Source organism: Lathamus discolor, chromosome Z (assembly GCF_037157495.1).
Source record: "Lathamus discolor isolate bLatDis1 chromosome Z, bLatDis1.hap1, whole genome shotgun sequence".
NCBI classification, from domain to species: domain Eukaryota; kingdom Metazoa; phylum Chordata; class Aves; order Psittaciformes; family Psittacidae; genus Lathamus; species Lathamus discolor.
In genome coordinates this window covers 84,317,744-84,337,766 of record NC_088909.1, presented here as the reverse complement: position 1 = coordinate 84,337,766, position 20,023 = coordinate 84,317,744, and the positions used below count along the sequence as shown (strand labels likewise).

The 20,023-nt window shown below is 40.7% G+C and overlaps 1 protein-coding gene across 3 annotated transcripts in view; it reads right to left on the bottom strand.

The window, feature by feature from the left end:
* The window catches only part of ARHGEF28 (Rho guanine nucleotide exchange factor 28), a 126,076-nt gene that overhangs the window by 54,963 nt on the left and 51,090 nt on the right, over positions 1-20,023 (bottom strand). Inside the window, exon 9 of one of the 3 annotated variants that reach the window (XM_065661401.1) lies at positions 18,064-18,124. In XM_065661401.1, coding sequence (XP_065517473.1) covers positions 18,064-18,124 — 61 coding nt within the window. Of the gene's footprint in view, positions 1-5,895; positions 6,186-18,063; positions 18,125-20,023 lie in introns of those variants that run through there. The other 2 variants (XM_065661399.1, XM_065661400.1) reach the window with 2 other exon arrangements.

Genomic DNA, 20,023 nt, shown 5'->3' with positions numbered 1-20,023 from the left:
AACAAACAAACAAACAAACAAAAAAAAACCACTGAAATTGTAATGTAATTTTCCTTGTTTTAGGATGCTGGAAGTCAAGCATTGACACTGGAAATGAACTGAGATAGACTAGCATAAGAACGGTGTGACAGAGAAAAGTATAACCAGCAAAATATCTGAAATCAAAACTCTCAACAAACTTCATTCCAGTTTGTCTGTCATTGAAAATTATGCAAAAAATCCTTCTTAGTCTGCATCAGGAATTTACTTTCTGCAAACATGGAAAGAAAAAGACACCACTGAATATTTTCCCCAGTCTATATTCCTAAAGCAATGTAGCTGCTTTTGGAAGACCACAGAATTATATTGCATGGTTTGGGCTAGAAGGGAACTTTAAAGATCAGCTAGTCCAACCACCCTGCCATGTGTGCCGCGGACTGGATTAGAAGCTACACTTGTCAAGCTCTGAGGTATTTGGTTTTTGGGTTTTTTTTAAAAATAATTAAAAAAAAAAATACCCAAACCACTGCCAAAGCTTCCATGCTACACCACAGCATTTATTTCATTTTAAGATGATATCTCATAAAGCCCAAGAACAGGAAGCTCTACACTCAAGAGGAAACTGGAAATTCCCATTTAGAAACAGCACACTATGTATTATTTCACTTCCAGCCCTAGCAGACCTTGCAGTATCTAGTACCATTAAAACATCCTTATGCCTCTCATTTTGCTTCTCCCTCCTTAAATTTTAACATAGTTTTAGTGACTGCCATCTTGAGAACTACTAATACTACAAGCCATTTCTTTTATGTCTGCCAAGATCCCAAAGCTTTTGTTTATAAATAGTACAAAAGCATTACTTTCTAAAGCAGTTTTTGGCAGCTAAAATCATATGGAAATGTGATTTGGCAAAACTGGTGGTACTTTCTTGTGGCAAGTGAAGCTTTCCAAGCACTGGGCTTAAACCAACAACCAGGAAGAAAAAACATGTCAGGCTCGCTATTGCTTCTTGCATGCTTATTACCTTCCCCAGCACACTCCCTCTTGTATATAAGTCCTCTGGGTACGACTGGCAAGGGAGGTATTCCATTCTAGTGCTAGGCAGCTAAGGTTCAATACATATCCCTGAAAAAAAGCCCATGCATTACAGATTCGCAATTCACACTTCATGGCATAAACCCAAGCCTATGGAAACAGTTTCTTGACTTCAACAACAGTCGACACTGCTGGGGTCCCTGCAGTCAGTTAATGGACTGCACTATGAATTATATGTCCTGAGACAGAAACAACAAAATCCCCCTATTACTTAGTATTTTTTGTTTATGTCTCAAGTTCTAATACCACATTTTACATTATTTTAAAACTCTGTAAGACATTAACAACCTAAGCAACAACTTCTGAAGAAAGCTGGTGCAAATACAATAAGGTATCCCAGAATACGTTATCTGCAGTACTTTCCATCGGTAAATCTTAACTGATTACCACTGCTAAATGCCATATGTTTTTCTGGCGATGCTCCAGTCAGTCTGTTATTAAAGCTGAGATGTCTAAATAAATATTCATTTGGTGTTTAAATAAAAACAAGAAAGGTAGCAGGTTATTTTGGGCTTCATGTTTCAACATGACCCCACTGTACCTCCTTACTCCCACCTCCAACCCCAGTTTCAACATGCGTGAAAGGACAACTACATCAAACTAAATTTGTAACATGAGAAGTATGTAAAGACTTTGCTGAATGTAGGGAAAAGCATTATTAACTGCACAATGACAGTGCTAGTAACTTATTTCCACTGGACATGCCTACATGGCTTAAAAAGTGATGAAACAGTGGCAAATATCCACATCACACTGCATTTCTACAACCCCACTAATTGCCCCAGCCTGCCTTGCTGTCTACAGGTTATCTTGGTCACAGGGACCATCAGCAGACCTTCCTTCAGGTTAATATGGCAGCACGTAAGAGCCACTACCTTGGGTACCAGTGCCTGAAAGATGAGGGGTATCGACAATGTGCATTTTCAAACAAAATGTCTTAAAAATGTCCCCTACCCATTCAAAATGTTTATTCTTACTGCAGCTACAGAAGTTTAGCACAGCTTATGAAAAGACAGATAAGACTGGCAGGGCAAACTACTTCTGAGAGTGACAGTATCCCAAAGAGTTTTAGCTCTACAAAGTGTCAGTAATGGACTTAAAGATGCTAAGGTAAAAATGACCCAAATATGTACTGAAACCACCCAGGATGCACAGCTCATCAAGCTGATCCTCTTGCCAGAGCCAAATGCTCTCTGGCTGTATACTGTGCCATGACCACAAAGAATAAAATAAAGGCATGTTTCCTTTAGCAGACCCTGCAGCTCTCTGCCATCTGCCTGGTAAACACTCAAGAAAGATGTATGCGTTATTTATATATAGGTGAACAAAAACCACAGTTCTGGGAAGGAGAACCTCCAAACATGGGTAAAATAAAAGACCTTGACCAATGAATAACTAGGCACAAGTTCTCTACATCTTCTGTGATGCTGTCATCAAAGTTACATAGCAAAGGCTGCACATTTTACCAGGCACACAAAGCTTATAAAAATGCTTTAAAAAAAGAAAGCACATGATCATCATAGCAATAATTCAAAACATGCTTTCTGGCACAAGAAAATGTATAGCCTTGAATGACCTATGTTGGAAAATGGCAAGAACATAACACTGACTGGTTTTCCACAAAACACAAAAACTTAAATTGTTCTATGAGAGCACACAACAAAATAGAAGTGAAATACATCGATGTGACCAAGCCAAAACCCAGGAAAGAAATTACAAAATTCCTTCTCCAGGTGCAATGAATAGTTTTCAGACAGCTCATCTCATTTACCCCCAGCAACCTCTGCAGGGGTTAATGTATAACTGGAAGTAACAGAGCTATGAAGTCAGCAAAAAATGCAGACTGCTAAGTGCATTTAGAGGATATGCTATCATCTAAATCCAGAAGTGGTGACCTGAATTTGGAGAAAGAAGTCCTCACATTCCTGGCAAGGGGCTGACCTAAGAGACATGAATGTCTAGATGTGGACCATACAACCACTTCCAATGAGAGATCTGCATCCTGAATTCAGGTGTCTTAGTGCTTCATTGAGACAGTGCAATTACTCATGACAGCAAAATTTAGCAAGTACATAAGAATAGTAATAAATGTAGGTGAGGTAGGCTTTGAAGTGCTGTTTTCATAAAGATGAACATTTAATGTCTTAAATCTATGGAGTGGAAACCAAAACACCGTTTCCTATATACTGTGTGGAGAGGATCAGACATCCAGATGCTGGAAACCATACCATCATGTTCAAGGTGTGATCCTAAAGTAACCTCTAAGAAACACTGAGGATAAAGGCACTTGTCACTCATTGACCTTGATCTTCGTCACCTAAAAATGCGATGCAAGAAAGCATCACTTTCCAACATAGGATTCACAGCCCTGACCCTCCTCACTGAAGAAGAGGCCTTACCTACTACACAAATGGATATACAAACAGAAATAAGTTAGTGTCTCATTAGCACAACAGATAAAGTACTTTCCCAAGGTATGGGACACTCAGTTTCAATTCCCACCTCTGCCTGAGTGGACTCAGTGCATAACCCCCAGTTCCGAGCACAGTGGGACAGACCTGCTATAGACAGGTATTCTTGGCACCCCTGAAGTTAAAGCCTCCGAAAAGGCTCTGAGAGTCCCTGGCTCTGAACAGGTAGGTCTATGCAGTGCAACAGGAGCGGAGAAGAGACCTGGTTTACGGTCATTTCACGTTAAATAATATAATAAACACCATTAGGGGTCTTGCAGCAAGGAAGAAAACCTAGAACACCCTCCCCAGCCCAATCACTAAGATGCAGTCATGTTCACATTCTCTGTTAAGCCTAATTAACCTTTAACTATGCCAGACACACACAGCCTCATCAGGATGGAGGGAGTCTGCAGTGCGTGGCTCCAAAGATGCACAGCCTGCTCTTGGCTCTTGCCAGTCCCCAGGAGCTGAGGGGAAAAGCAAGGGCTCCACCACCCAGTTTGCAAGTCCCCAGGCAGGGACAAAAGCTGACCTTAGGGCACACAGGGAACCTAAAAATCAGAAAACACTGATATGTATGGTGCAAAGTCCGCTATAGACTCTCTCACCAGAGGTCTGCACAGCTCCCAGGGAAACCAACCCCAGAACATGAAACCAACAGCCTGCTGGTTCGGAGGGGAAGGGAGGAAGCTGACATTCCATTGCCCAGGTCAACCGGAGCACCCAGCACATGTACTGAAAACCTCCATGACTTTCAGGGTGGGGAGAACGAGTCCTGTACCACTTTCTGTCAGGCACTACAAGCCTCTTTCTTGCTGAGACCTGAACTCCTGCACGAGGGAAATGCAGCTGTGAGGCACATAACCCACACCTAAGTACTAAAATCCACTGGCCATATTCAGATAGGACCAAGAAGAAACAGATCATGAGTGCAGATCATGAGCCCGCTGTCCCCTTGCAGAGGCACTTCTCGCATCATGTGGGCAGCCAGGATTTCAATTCTTCAAGCACAAGTGAACCCTTGGACTTTACCACTAAAACATGCACACGCATCCAAGAGCACCTTCTTGCTCCAACAACCCCACATACATGATCAGGTCTGCATGCCAGCCACATATGTTGGTATAGTTAGCAGGGATGATAAACCAGATCCAATACTATAACATGCAAACAACAGATATGTATGAAGTGCTTTACCACAGGTGAAGTGTTAAGAAAAAAAAAAAAAAAAAGGCTGCCTAAGGTATAATAAATTACAACAAAAATGGCACAGAGGATGGTTGTGGATGGTTGTGGAAACAGCGCACACCATGCAACATGCAACCCATTTCATCTTCTCTGCAAAATTGCATCTGCATCCATACATATTGCAGAAACTCCTATGCACTTGGGAAACAAAGGATTTCCCCATGAATAAAAGTAAGAAGTTCAAAAGTCATCTGCATGTTAAAATGTGCATTCTGTACACATTCTTCTCTCTGAAACTAGGTCAAGGTCTCAGTCTGTGTAAATATGGTTCTCCTGGCTCATTGACTTTAATGACACTGACAGATCTTACTTCTCTTACTTGTTTTTTTCCCTTTCTGAAACACAAAAAAGCGATTTTATGGAAGGAAGCACAAATTACATTTTGTTGCCATTCTTTCTCTTCATTTCTTTGCTTTTAAATTTAGCAAAAACTTACCTTTCCTTGTTAAAGCTTTCAGTGCTGATTCTTCCTAACATAAACTTGCTGGTCAGTGCTTTTCAACCTTCTTAAAACCTCCTTTATCATACTGACAACTTTCATAATGCTTACCTCCCAAAGACTTCTCAACAAGGGAGGACAATCTCTTAACTATGCAAGGACAGTAACTGACCCTGCCACGAAAGACAGTAACTGACCCTTTCACTTTAATTTACAGACAGCAAAAGAATTCCCTCCTCACTCTGGTAAGATTTTTCTAATTTAAAATAATAATAATTCCTGTTAGTTCTTGAGGCTTACTTGAATTACCGGAATCTCCCTAAATTAAAACTGTAGCCAGCAGAGCTTTCTGTAGCCACTGCTGTGCCATGCAGCTCCCAGAGTGAGAGCTACGCAGTGAGAGCTACACATGCATGCAGAAGAGAAAAACAAAATTAAAACAAAACCGAGAGCGAAAGAAAGAAATAAAAATAATTTTAAAGAACGGTACAAAATTTTGAGAACATACTTTCTTCTCAATAAATTCCAGCACTGTTATCCACAAAATCATAACTAACAGTGAGGTAGATTTTTGAGAGAAAGAAAATCTACTTCATGTGAGCCACCTGCACACAACCAGACAACAAGAAGGAGGTACAGCTATTAAGCAAGAGTCAGTTAAAAGACGATAGCTTTTTCTACCTGGTTTGGATGCCCTTCTTCGGATCCTCATTTTAGGTAAGGAAGGCCAAGAGTAATTAAAAGGTGAATCAGAATCTGAGTCCATTTTTGTGCTAAATAAACAGAGAGCAGATTCCCAAAGTTGCACTTTGTTGTTCTCAATAGCAAGTCAAGTCTAAGAATGATGTAAAATAAAGGAATGGACAAAGAAGGATCGAATTGCCCACTAAACACAGGGGAGGGAGAAGCTGTAAATGTTTGCTCTCTTCGGGCGTCCAGGCATGTAGACAGATCAGGCTGCAAATATTACAGCAGTAGCAATGAGGTTAAAGTATGAGAGCTCTGAGTGGAGCTGTTGCATCGTGGTCCACAGCTATTTTAAAGGTCACAGTGTGACAATGAATCATTAACTTACCTCTCAATTTTGATGTAAATGAAAACAATAGGAGTTGAGTAAAAATGAGAAAATACATCCCAAAAGTAAACAAACTATTGCAAGCTTTTTCAAAGCTTTGTTTACATGTTAAAAGTGAGGTTTCCAAGGACTCTCAAATTAGGGACAGGCAAATTGCTGGAATTAAAGAAGCCAAAGATTAAAGGTAAAACTAAGAGCACTAATCACTGCTGTACCATATATTACCAAGGAGCAATACCCCTCCTCTCAGTGCTTAAAACCGCAGCAGACCTTGGGAGGTTGCAGTTTCAAAAGCAGCAGTACCCCCACTCAAAATCTGTCACTCCCATCTTTCCAGCTCAAATGAGCTTAAAGCTTATGTGTTATAAAGAAAGATTACACTGTCATTAGAGAAGCTCTCCTTCCAATAATATTTAGTCTGAATAGTATTTTCTCCTTCACACAGACACCAACTTAGTGAATCATAAGGACTTTGTAGAGCTGGCACCTTTACAGCTCTGGTCTAACCTCACAGCAATGCACAATACAGCTAGTGACTAATTTACAACAAATCCTCCATTCTTATACAGTCTCCCTGAACAACTCGTAGGCAATTAGTATTCAGTAGGAACTCATTATCCCTTCCCCCAACATCTTTACACTATACAAACTATATTTTTTTTTAGCAGGCTCAAATGTGGCTATACAAGAGCTAATACAAAAATAACATGTTCACTGTTTCTTAACCAACTCCACCAAACATTTCTTTTAGTTTCCCCACAATGTATATGGTTTTGTATTCCACATAAAGAAGAAGAGGGAATGTGAATCAGTTTAAATGCCAGTTTTTGGAAGATGATGACATTTGAGCTTGTTAACATTCCTTACTTCAATTATTTTTCAGGCTGCTAAGGTCTGCAGTGCTACTTCTATATTATGTTTCAAGTGATTCCTCAATCCACATTTCAGTCAAAGATAACAACGTATTTGTTGAAAGAAAATAATGCAATTCAAATGCAAATTAAATTCAAAACCCATTAGAAAAATATCTATCACGTTTTCAGGGATAAAATAATTATTATACAAGCACTTCATAAAGCGCACAAATGACATAAAACACAGTTGAAACACATCATTGTTCTGTCCTTCCTTTAACTGAAGCTCTGCCAGCTTTGTTAGGCCTAAAAAGAATAATTTGCCCCAGACGCTGGAAGCCTTAGACTTTCACTTTAAATATTAGACACTCCCATAGACTTTGTTTGATTTATATATACAATTAACAGCCCCAGGGAATTACAACAGACAATGGATGACTGAAAATACAGAGGATATAAACCCACGCTTTAAGCATCCACTTCAGAATATCTCCACTCCCTGGAATGTCAGGCTCAAATTGCACTGATAAATCCCCTGGGCATACAGGAACGCAGGCGCTGACATACACCTTCCCACCTGCACACCATCAAGGGCACTCACCTGCCTCCCATCATGGACACAGTTTGAGAGAAAAGGAAACGATGGAGCATATTTTGTTGGATAACTTGTCCACTTAGGAAATGTCTTCCCAAGTGCTCCAACATAAAAGATTTCTTGTCTATGCAGCAATTTTCCCTTCGTAAGTGTGCTCTCTCACCCATTGGATGCATTTAATGCCAACCGAAATAAAAGTCGTCACTTCAGACATGTACAAAAGGCAGTGCTCCATGGACAAACAACAGTTTACATTTAGAGAGAGTATATGTTTTAGAGTGCCTTTAAAATGTCTCACATCTTTTGTTTTAGCAATTATATTTTTGTTCTGTTTTATGAGAAATAGTAAATTTGGCTTACATCTGTGATATGTCTATTTGTGCATCTTTTCTCTAAATTGAACAATTTTGGATTTTTTCACTTACATATTCAACTAAAATACACTTACTTACTCCCATTGGTCTTCCTGGACTTCTGTTTAGCCCAGCGAGGGTTAACTAGAACCGAACAAAACACTCACAATGCAGAAACGTAGCCCATGTATTTAATGGCATTAAAATATTTTACATGCCGAGACATTTACTTTCCTGAATGACCTCTGTATGCTGCATAAATGTTTTCATTGCTCAGTTATTGCCTGCTCCCTCTCTCAAACTAGCAGCATTAATTTAGAACATTCTAATACAAATGAGGATTATTAAATAATTTTTCAACAGCAGCCCTATTACATAACACTCAGAGAACCAGCTACCAAATTTCTGCTGTAATAAAACCCTGAGCATCACTCCTGCCGTTTGTCTTCTGTTTCTCTTTTCACCGCTTACAACAATCTCCCCTGAATAGGATCTCACACAGGAATTTGTCAGTGGTAGTCTGAGAGTGCAGATAAATTATCAACCTTAACCCTGTTTCTGAAGGGTTAATTGGATATCACTCATGTTATTTGCTCTGTTCAGGCCTCATGAAAGGTGTTTTTTTTTGTAGTTTGTAAAACTCCTTTATGCAGCCATGAAAGACCTCATGCTGGTTTTCTGCCACAAAGAAGGGCTTTGCCTTAGTCTTTGGCTAAAAATATTTTTCTTCCCCATTCTTGCACTTTGTGGGATGGTCCAACCTACTTTTCACCTGACACTCTTTGCTCCCAAAGTGGTGGCATTTGCATGCAGCTGGCAGAGAGATCTGGCAGCTTATAAGAGAAAAGGTGCTTTCTAGCTGGAAAATATTAACCTTACTTTCTGTAAATAATGTTTTCAATTATGTATACCTAGGTATAGATGTGAAGATAAAGAACAAATAGGGTGGTTGTGTGCGTTACCTAGGGCTAATGCTTTTAATAAATAATGTGATACATTAAATTCTCTCACCCAATGCTTGCTAAGACATATCCAAATGATATACATGTTTTTCAGAGATATTACAGTCTATTGTCTATTGTCTGAACATTCCTGCGGCTCATGGCAAGACGGAAGGAAGCAGAGGAATGTCACCAGCATCCGCAGCCTCCATGGAAAGGCACTGTTGCCTCCCCAGCACACTCAGAGGACAGCCCCACAGCACTGAGCAAGTGCCAAACACTCCTAAAGCAGGAGCTGGCAGCTCTCTCTCTCGTGCAGACTTCCTTCTCATCTGGCAGACAACCCCTCTGTGCACAGCACCCCTTCCCAGGATGGAGAAGAGGTGTACACAGGATGTAAAACTTGGCTACCAACCCCAGAAACAAGGCTGGAGAGGGTCACTGTTGGACACTGCTTTGGTGAAAGCTGCTTGAACAATGGCTCTGCCAAAATTGCCCTTGCAGTTTGCTCTGACCAGTCATCCCTGACAGTGGATTCCCCCAAGCTTGGTTCCACCCCAAGACCTGCAGTCATTTCCCTAAGCCGCAGAAAAGGGTCCGACAAAAGATGGTGTAGAAAGGGCTAGATGATGATCTCCACCAGCCTCTGTGACCCACAGGCACATGTGGCTTTCCTACCTTCTACATTCTATTGTTTTTACTAATTAAAGCACAACTTCCCACAGAGACAATCAGCCAACAAACATGGACAAAGTATTTGCAGTACCCCACGTAAGTCTTAACAATCATCCTGAAAACTCAGCAAATGTGAATCAAACGCAACTAAAAGCAAAATGCTACCACCAGATGCCACACACCAAGCACCTGCCAATTCTTAGCACTCTTTACACCTGCACACAACAATGACATGATGGCTGTGCAGAGCACTGTTGGCAACAGCCTCACAGGTCTCATAGGATGCCTTGTCACACACATTATTTTTACCACCTCTCTTCTCTACCAAAGACCTGGGTCTTTCTTAATAAAGTTTATACCGGAATAGTCAGGAGAAACTGCCACATCATTGTTCTCCCCCTCTCCCAAATCACTGATGACCCCATCACTGAAAAACACAGAACCAAGCCCAGATCTCTAAGATCTTGGCAGATGACCTCCCCCACTTGTTTTTATGATCTTCCTTATTGCTAAATTCCTGGTGGGTGATTCATTCATTCAGTTCAGCAAACTGGCCCGTTTATTTCCTTATTTTGTGAACAGAGATTTCTTGAGAACTCCCACAAGCAAGACAGCTGTTCGGATCCCAAAAGGTCCAGGACAGTCACTGCCCATCATCACTGCCCAACATATGACAGTATTTGGTGGATCCCACCTCTCTCACTAGCTCTGCATACTGTATCACCCTGAGGAGGTCAGGGTTGGGAAGGGCAGGGAGGGGGGAAAGGAGGAATGGGGAGGTTCTTGCACTGCACGCTTACCATTACAAACTGATGAAGGCACAGCTTTCAACAGGATAAGAGATCACTGGTGTTCAGCATCTTCCTCTCACTACCAGTTTGAAGTGCCAGAGTTTGCTCTCCCAGAAGAGCGTAGCCCTGAGTGAAGTGAGGTATCAAACCAAGGCACATTTTCACATGAGACTGAATGGCCCTAACAACCCTCCTTCTCACACCTCCCCTCATGCAGGTGTTTTCTATTCTTGCATTTAAACAGCTGATGACAAAACTCACTCACTCTGCAGACCCCTTTTCTGTAATAAGTGTCTCCTATAGATGCTGTGGAGATAAATACAAGAAATACTAATGAAAAATACAAAATAATAATAGGGTACTATAAATCTGGGTCAATTTTTCATTGACTTATTTGTGCAGTTTCTTGGACACTAGCCTGGAAATTAACACAGAACAGCTGCTGCCTTCACGGACACCCTGATGAGAGTGGCAGGCCACCCTACCCATCTCCAAAAATTGGGTTCTATGCAGACCCCAACATTTACTGAAACACTATGCAGTCATGGCAGGCTGCAGGAGAAGCAGTCAATTTATCTGTGCCACTTTGTGGATTGCTTTAAGCTAGACTGCCAGTCCAAGAGTTTTTATGCTCCACTGCTTTTGCTTCCACATGGATATATCCTTTTACTAACCCGACAGAGCACATGGAATCACAGAGCTGCAGCAAATCACCCAGACTGAGAGGAGACCATGCCATCTAAATTTATACTTATCTGCTTATTATTGCCCAGCAAGTATATTTCTAATTACAATGTGAATTATTAAATTAATTAAGGCTGTTCTTTTAATATTTTCTTTGAAACCAGGGTGACAACCACAGTTAGAACAGGTATAGCAAAAAATAAAAGAAATCATGCTAAGAAATGTCATGTTCATGATAGTCAATGGATGATGCTGCATCCTACAGAGAGCTGTTAGGAATACTCATTTCCTTTGAAAAGTGACTGTTCATAGTGGTACTTCTATCTTGTCCCTTTGATAAACTAAAGGAGCAATGTACCTTTAAAAATTTAAGAGAAACAGCTTTACATAAACTGTACTCAGACTGGAAGATCCTTGGAGAACACCCACAATACTGAGACAAGGAAGGGCTCAGAGTTTTTACAAAACTGACGCAAAAACATGACCTCTGCCTAGTCCTGACTCAATGCAGCTCCAAAAAGTCAGTGTGCCTGCACAATGCATTATCACAGGCATTGTTCCAGACTCTTCATGTTGTCCAGTTCACTGTCCTACTGTCAGGATTTCGGAGTGTTCCTCTGACTCAGATCTTTCTGATCTCTGCTTCATGACTGATTACAGATTTCTGTCTTCCCTCCCATCCTTTTCCCCCCATTCCCCGCCTTTGTTTACCACATCATTCACCTGATGTGGTTTAGCATAACAAGCTCATCAGTACTATTTTCATGTGACAGCGGTCAGTATGCCCTGACTCTTGAAGTAACCACTAAGTACTTCCAACAGAGTACATAAAGATATAATTTGCCTAAATGCTCTCCTTGTCCAGTATTTATTCACATGAAAAGACTAGCTGGGATATGCAGCACAAAAGTGGGTGGAAAGCTTGTTGCTTTCTGTCCTGTACCCTGATGAAAAGCTGGCTTGAGTTTATTTTCAAAAGCTTGAGAACGAAGGGCTAGAGTCAATAAAAATCTCTTCCTCACACAGCTCCACAGAGGAAAGTGTGAGCCCTAACAACACAGAGGACTCATGCAACCTCACTTGAAAGCAAACCCAAGTGTGACTTGGGCCTCATTCCTACTGACATGGTTGTTGCAGCTTGCACCACGAAAAAGTTCATCAAACCCCCATCTCACTAAAAATCAAATTTTCCATGTTTTAGGGAGGACTTCAAGGGAAGGGCTGCCTCTCAAGGAGGAAGAAAGCTGATGTCGTGGTTTAAGCCCAGCTGAGAAGCGCATTCATATGTGCACTTTCAAGACTACCACTGTTTTCTTCACAATGTATTTCTGGATTATATTTTACATTAAAAGACTAACTTGACATTAGATATATCCCAGATTGTTTATTTATGTTAACATGAAATGAGACCGGGCAGAAAGACAGGCAACAGAACTTATTTAAACATCAGGAAATAGCAAGCCTCTTTTTGAAGGATTAGTTTGTTGAGCAAATTTGTTTTAGATTTCAGGCAGAGGAGGAGGACAAGTTCTGGGAAGCCAGACAGCACATTTGTAACTTGTTCATTTTTCTTTCTGTTTTCCTTTTGAGGTTAACTTGAATTATAATGTCTCAGAAAATCAAGAGCAGAGGAAACTGAAGAAACAAGAACAAGCTTGTTTTAGTGCCTGATGCTGCTTCTTAGAGATTTCTTCACAGCTTTTTAATTGATCCCAGTTCAGCTTCAGATCCCAGGCAGATTTTACTTTCCACATCTTCTGTAGCTCTCAATTATTCTACAGTCTTCAATATTTAGTTGTTTATAGACACTCCAAACAAATGAGAATATGTTTTTTTCTACTGAAATAAACTACTGCCATGTTTAAATATTGTTTAAAGGTTATTTCTGGCAGGACTGTGACAGATCAACCCCAAGTCCTCTGCAAGGTGCAAGGAACCATGCAAACGATTTGCAGAAGCAGAAGCATAACATGAAGGTCTCAGAAAGCTGCAGCAGGAAAGAGCAGAGTGCAATTGCCACAGCAATTGCTGCAGCAAGCCTTCAGCTTTCTTCAGCTATTATTTTCCTTTGTAATTTTCAGACCACCTACTTTTCCAATAATTATGACTGTTTAGAAAAGCCTCCTTTACTACTAACTGACCTTCCAGAACTTCTTCGGCACAACCAGTCTAAGTAGTTACACATCTCTAATCATCCAAGTATTGCAGTGCCCATTTCTCATCTCACTCTCTCTTCCTTGTTTCAGGTGAAAAACTGAGACATTGAGAAAAGACAACTGACATGCCCAAGGTCCTACTGTAAATCTGTTAAAGAGAGAAACTGAAGCAAAGGTCTGTAGCTCCTGGACTAGACATGCTTCTTCTGGATCACCCAACCTTTCTCAAAGCATACATAAGAGAAAGACAAGATCAAAAGCTGCCAGGAAAAGATAAAAATTACCACAAACAGGAAAGATCTGAATAGTCTTAATCATGAGATTCTTGTAACAGTCTCAAATAGGCTACACTCAGCATGTAACTTTCGTTTTTATTTATCAGTAATATAAAATTATCACCTATAGTTCCAATGTCAAAATGGGCAAAGTTGACTCAAAACACTTCCAAATACAAACATGCTGGCCACCAAAACCAAAAGCAAATGAACACTAAAAGGGAGCCTGCATGTCAAAAACATGCCTGCAGTTTAGTACAAAAACTAATCATTTTCCAGACTTAACAAAAACTGCACAGAGGTGGGACTCCTGAGAGCAGGACCATGCTTTTTTCTATTTTAACAAACCCACCTTTTTAAGTCTTGCCAATCAGGGTAAGGAAACCTAATTCAAAAAGAACAAAACAGCAATACTGAAACCAGATTTTCCTGCAGATTACAGTGCAGCCCTACTGGTTTACACGGAGAAAATCATCAAGTTCTGTTCCTCAGACTGATCTGTGATTGAACTGTGATTTCTGTGGAACCATGAAAATCAAAGTGCAGACTCTACTAAAAATGTTTCATAGCTGCCTGGTCATATAAGGCAAACTGCCAACAATTTGGCATCAGTATTTTTATCTCTTGCAAAACATGGCTTGTAGAACTTTTTCATTGCCAGTACAATATCACAAGTACAATAGATTAGACAAACACCACTAGGTCACTGGCACTGTAACTAGGAGAGCAGGGAATATATTTTGAAGAAAATACCATCATCCTCCCTTCCTGAAGTACAGGAAACAAACAAACAGCATTTCCTTGGGAGAAAAAACAGGGGTTAGATTTTTATAAAAGAGAAATTTTATAAATGGCCATACGAATATCCTCTTCCCAAAGCAGCTATGCAAAAGAGGAAGGAATTATAAATGTTTAAAAACACATGCCAGCTAACACTGTCACATGCCCAACAGTAACAGCATTCAGCTGTCACCTCCTAGACTCTCTCCCAAAATGTACAGGGTTGCTGACTCTGAGGATGACAATGCCTGGCAATAATACATAATATTTCAATATTTTAACATTGTAAGGAAAAAAAATAATCTTTCTTTTTTGTTGCTTTCCATTTTTGTTGCTTTCATTCACCCTCTCCAACTGGATATTGCTTTTGTCTCTCAATCTTTCCAGTGTGTTTTCTCTCAATGAATTAAAAAAAAAATATATAAAAAAAAAATCCTTTTTTTTTTTTTCCTCCCCTCTCATAAACGCGAAACAGATCTCTAACAATTTCCAGGGGATACAGAGAGGAGAAAGACTGGCAGGTGTGAAAAGCACTGAACTCAGGACTCCCAACAGAAATCCTGTCCAGCACAGTCTAGTATCCTGTTGTGCCCCACACTTTACTCCTATTTCTTCAATACTTGAATATGGGAACCCCTAAACCATCATCTTCCTGGATTCTTATTGGCCCATCCCTATCCCGACACTCACAGGGGTGGGACCCCAGGGGCTCTCCTGGAGGATGAGAAGCCTTTTGTGCAACAAATTGAACCACAATTCTCAAAATTGAAGTGCAAGACTCAGCTGGTGCCTGTCAGGTCCCAACCCAATGATGAAGAACACAGGGAGCAAGGAAAGCCGGTACGCTTTTAGCATCCTACTGACTGTTGCAAATGCGCCTGCAAATATACTCACAAAACTTTGTTGGCTGTAGGGAGACAGAATGGTCAATATGCTTAAAAGGAAGGCTGGGGAAGAAAATAGAGAGCAGGAGAAGCCACCCCTTCTTTAAAGGTTCCTTCCAACCCAAAGCATTCCATGATGAGACTGATTTTTGGTAAAGGTTTCAGAAAGCAAGAACCACAGAGAAAAAGAAGTTAGAAGCACAAGTGGGTTGATCTGTACCCATTCAAAGAGCATTCACATTTGCACTCTTAGAAGTCCTCTTTGATTTATGCTCAAATTTCCAGTGAGCTTCCACATTTTGCTTGTTTCTATTCATTCTTCTTCACTCAAACCCCCTTAGCTGTTTTCCCTCTTCCTCTCCCCCACTGACAACCATTTCCATTTCTCTCTTTATCCCCCACTGTGTGCTCTTCCTGCCAAAAACATTGTCATTTAACAACATTGCCAAGCAATTTTTTTAAAAGTAGTTTAAAACTATCCAGGATAATAAAACTGGTATTTAGTCATGCGGTTATGAGTCAGGTTAGAACATATACTGATCTTTAAATTCAAATAAACCAATAAAACCAACTTAAGTCAAGTTATAAATTTCTGGTTGACACCAAACTCTATTTCCATCCTTCTTCATCCCTCCCCTTCCACCTTTTACTGCATAGCTAATAGCCCACTCACTCCCCAGCCTACACTTCAGCCCCATCAGATCTCACACACAGTGCTGACTGGCAGGCCCCAGGCCCTGCCAAGGTCAGTAGCAAAATCACATCAGATGTCTGTTATGAGCATTACAGCCAACTTGAGTATGAAATGGGGAGATAGGCAAGGAGAGCCCACAGTCCAGCCAGCAGCGAGTCCATGTTCCAGTGCTTACAGAGGGCAACCAAATTCTCAGTTACAGCGATGTACTTCTAAACCAAGCGGAACCAATTTCACTGCAGCTTCTCCACAAACAAGTCAACTTCTTAAATGTACTACAAGGTAATTAGAATTTAGGGGAGAGACAGGGGGATGGTTCTTTTTCAGGTAAGAGGTACAACAGGAGATTTTTCTTGGTTTAATATTAGCTGAGCCTGTGCTTGGGACAAAAGGTATTTATATATACATGTATATGTACAGATAGATGTGTATCTACATGTTCATATCCATATTCAGAATTTTCATTCATACATACATAAGATCCTAAGAAAATATATTTAAATAAAATTTTAAGCACCTAAATCTTGTTTGAAGTTGTACACAAATTCACCACTTTTTTTTGCCCCAAAGCTCCTCTAAGAATCTACACTCAAACACTCCTGACAGTAGGAGCCATGGCAAAAATTGTTTGTTTGTTGCTTGCAGAGGACTCAGGATCTGCTGCAGCTGCCCATCCAAGCACCAGAGAGGAGACTGAGCTAGTCTGAAGCCAGAGAGCTTGGTTCCTGTTCCAGCTGTCACAAGCAGCACTGTGTAAATGATGCCTTAGAAGTAAAAGGCTTTTCAGAACTAAGAAAAAGAATCAGCTATAATTTCAGGGTGGAGAACTTCACCCTGTCAACTTTCAAGCTACCTTATGTTCGTTCAGATGGTGTAAGTGCAGCAGAGACTGTAGCAGATGTGACTTCAGATTAGCAAACCATAATCCCTCCCCAATGGCTCCACACCCTCCTATGCTGAGATACAGTCCAACACTTTGGTTTCACTTGACAAAACAAATTTTATCATATGGGCAGTAGCATCTCATGTACATGCACTGCGTTACTGAGCAAGGCAAGGACTGCTATGTTGTCCTATGCTCAAAAGCACTAAAGTCAGGATAACTGTGAATACTACTATGTTTGCTGCTACTCACAATTCCCTTAAGCAGCTTTCATAACCCTTGGATGGGAGAGTGAGACAAGCACTTACATGGTTGAAGTACAGGCATTTGGCATAACAGTGACTAGAAAAATAGATAACTAGATGAATTAATCTATGTTATTAATTCATTACAAACACAATTGTTGAATGATAATTGAATGAGGTGATTAAAATAATCTGCCAGCTTCTTACGTTACAACTGTGCCTCTTGAGTTTACATCAGTTCATTCCCCTCTAACAAAAACCACCCCCATTCATGCACATATATCCTCTCTTTTTCTACACACAGAGTGACACTTCATTTTGCAGCCACCAAAGTTTGCGTATGGACTATCTGAATGACACCATCTGGGCTGCTCTTTCTGAGCTCAGCACTGGACCACAGGCAAATGATGCCATCCTGGCTGTCTCTGCCTTGCACAGCAGCTCTCACTGGCAGAGCTTAGTTACTCATTGTCATTTGCTGTGCTTTGCATGAGCCTATGTTTGCAGATAGCTCTCGGAGCTTTCCCCAGACTTGAAAACACTGACCTTCCCATTTGAGTTTCAGTCTGTTAAATGTACTGCCTAGTGCGACTGGCTATATTCCTCTACCAGCCCCACAACTAACCATTCTGGCATCTAAACATTTCTACATGCTTCTTTTCACCTTCAGTCACATGCTGGCTCTATCAGAAATTATTTTCAAGATTATTGCTCCTACAACAGTTAGTATACTACTGAAAAATCCTATGGTATTATGATACTGTTGGATACACCACCCTTCTATGCTAGAGATGCTTTGAAAGAAGTTCTCTCTCTGACACAGATCAAACTGATCTTTTGCCAAGCTAGGCAGCAATGTCGGTGACCTTCACCTGTTTTGAAGAAACTGCCCTATGTGTATTTGGCATCACATTAGTATACATCAACAGCTTCTGGGAAATCAAAATGATTAATTATTTCTTACCTACACCCGAAAGGACATGTTCTTCATTTTCTTTAGAAGGAACCATGGAGTCTAGGAAAGGCTAGAAACAGAAACAGAAAACTTGAGCTATAACTTTGAAGACATTTGTACTTAGTTGTAAGCTGTTCAAACAGCTTACAGAAAACTTGAGCTATAACTTTGAAGACATTTGTACTTAGTTGTAAGCTGTTCTATAGGCTTTCAGTATTCAGTTAAAACACTATCAAGCAGTCACTCCCTTTTATCCATTTTAGTAAATGTAACAAATACAGCATGCTACTACTCCTAGACTCTAACATGAACCCTATAGGCTCAAACTTTAAACATAACTGAGGAGGACACCAAACAATATATCACTTCCCATGCAAACTCCAGTTTTCAGTCTGTTCTCCTCTTACAAAGTTTAACAGTGCCTTGACTAGCCAATGTACTGTAGATATATCCTAGCTCAGTTCATTCTTTATAGTCAATTATGGCCTTTCTGAAGATCAAAACAAGAGACAGTCAATATGGTACCAGAACCTTTTCCCCTCAGCAAGGCTTGTAAACTTCAACACTCTACCCCAACATACGTTTTCAACATAGATTCCAAAATGCTTGCATACTGCAGAGATATAATTCTGAGATTATTTAATTACAACAGTAACAATCCCAAAATGGTCAAACTTCTGCACAGCTGGCAATTATAAAAAATAAAGTCATCACTTCTGTAATAATGGCCTAACAAAAGTGGTTGTCCAACAACATTCCACTAAATTCAGATGTTATTAATATCAATAGACACTAGCTATTATTACTACTATTACTACTAGCAGCTAGTAGCTATTATTACTACTACCACCTATCACCTTGTCCTGGGTTCAGCAGTAGCAGTCATTTTTCTCCTTCTTAGTAGCCGGTGCAGTGCTGTGGTTTTGACTTTCAGCCTGGGAACAGCACTGATAACACCGATGTTTTTAGTTGCTGCTCAGTAATGTTTACTCTGCCCAAGGAGTTTCTGAGTCTCATGCTCTGCCAGGGACTAGAGGAAGCCGGGAGGAAGCAGAGACAGGACACCTGACCCAAACTAGCCAAGGAGGTATTCCGTACCACAGTACGTCATGCCCTGTATATAAACTGAGGGCAGTTACCCAGAAGGCCCAGATCGCTGCTCGGGTCAGGCTGGGTATCGGTCGGCGGGTGGTGAGCAGTTGTATTCTCTTCCCTTGTTACTTCCCTTATTATTGATGGTGGCAGCAGTAGTGATTTGTGTTATACCTTAGTTACTGGACTGCTCTTATCTCAACCCGTGGGACTCACATTCTTTCGATTCTCCTCCCCATCCCTTCGGAAGCGGGGTGAGGGGAGGAGGAAGAAGGCTGTGGTGGGGAGTGACCGAGTGGCTGCGTGGTTCTGAGTGACCGGCTGGACTTAAACCATGACACACCTTTATCAGATTCGCCAAATTTTTTATCTCATTTGCCAGATTTTTTGCCAGATGTTTCTCACAAAGTGAATCATCATTTTAGCTTCACACCCACTTGAGCTAGTAATCTACCTAAGGCTTTGAAAGGTGATAAAACAAAACACTGAGACAAAGGTTTTCTGGTTTTGTAAGCGGATACATATAAATAAAAAGCAGAATAGAAGACTAGAGATCAAATACAATTGACTGACCATTAATGAGACTTCTCACAATATTGGTCCTTTCCAAAACCTGTTAGATACCTCCACATAAATGACAATGGGAACTGCCATATGTTTTACATCAGGCATTTTTTCCAGTTAAGACAAGTTAAAGACTCACAGTTACCCACAAGGTCTCTCTCGGAGACTAACTCCTCAGATGTAATGAATCACGCTATCTTAAGGATGACACTTGGTCAAAACAGGTTGTGCTCAGCCCAGACTGGCAGCTGAACCACCAAGTGCACTAAGGTTCACCATAAACGCAAGAGCTGTCTGATCCAAAAGCACAGCT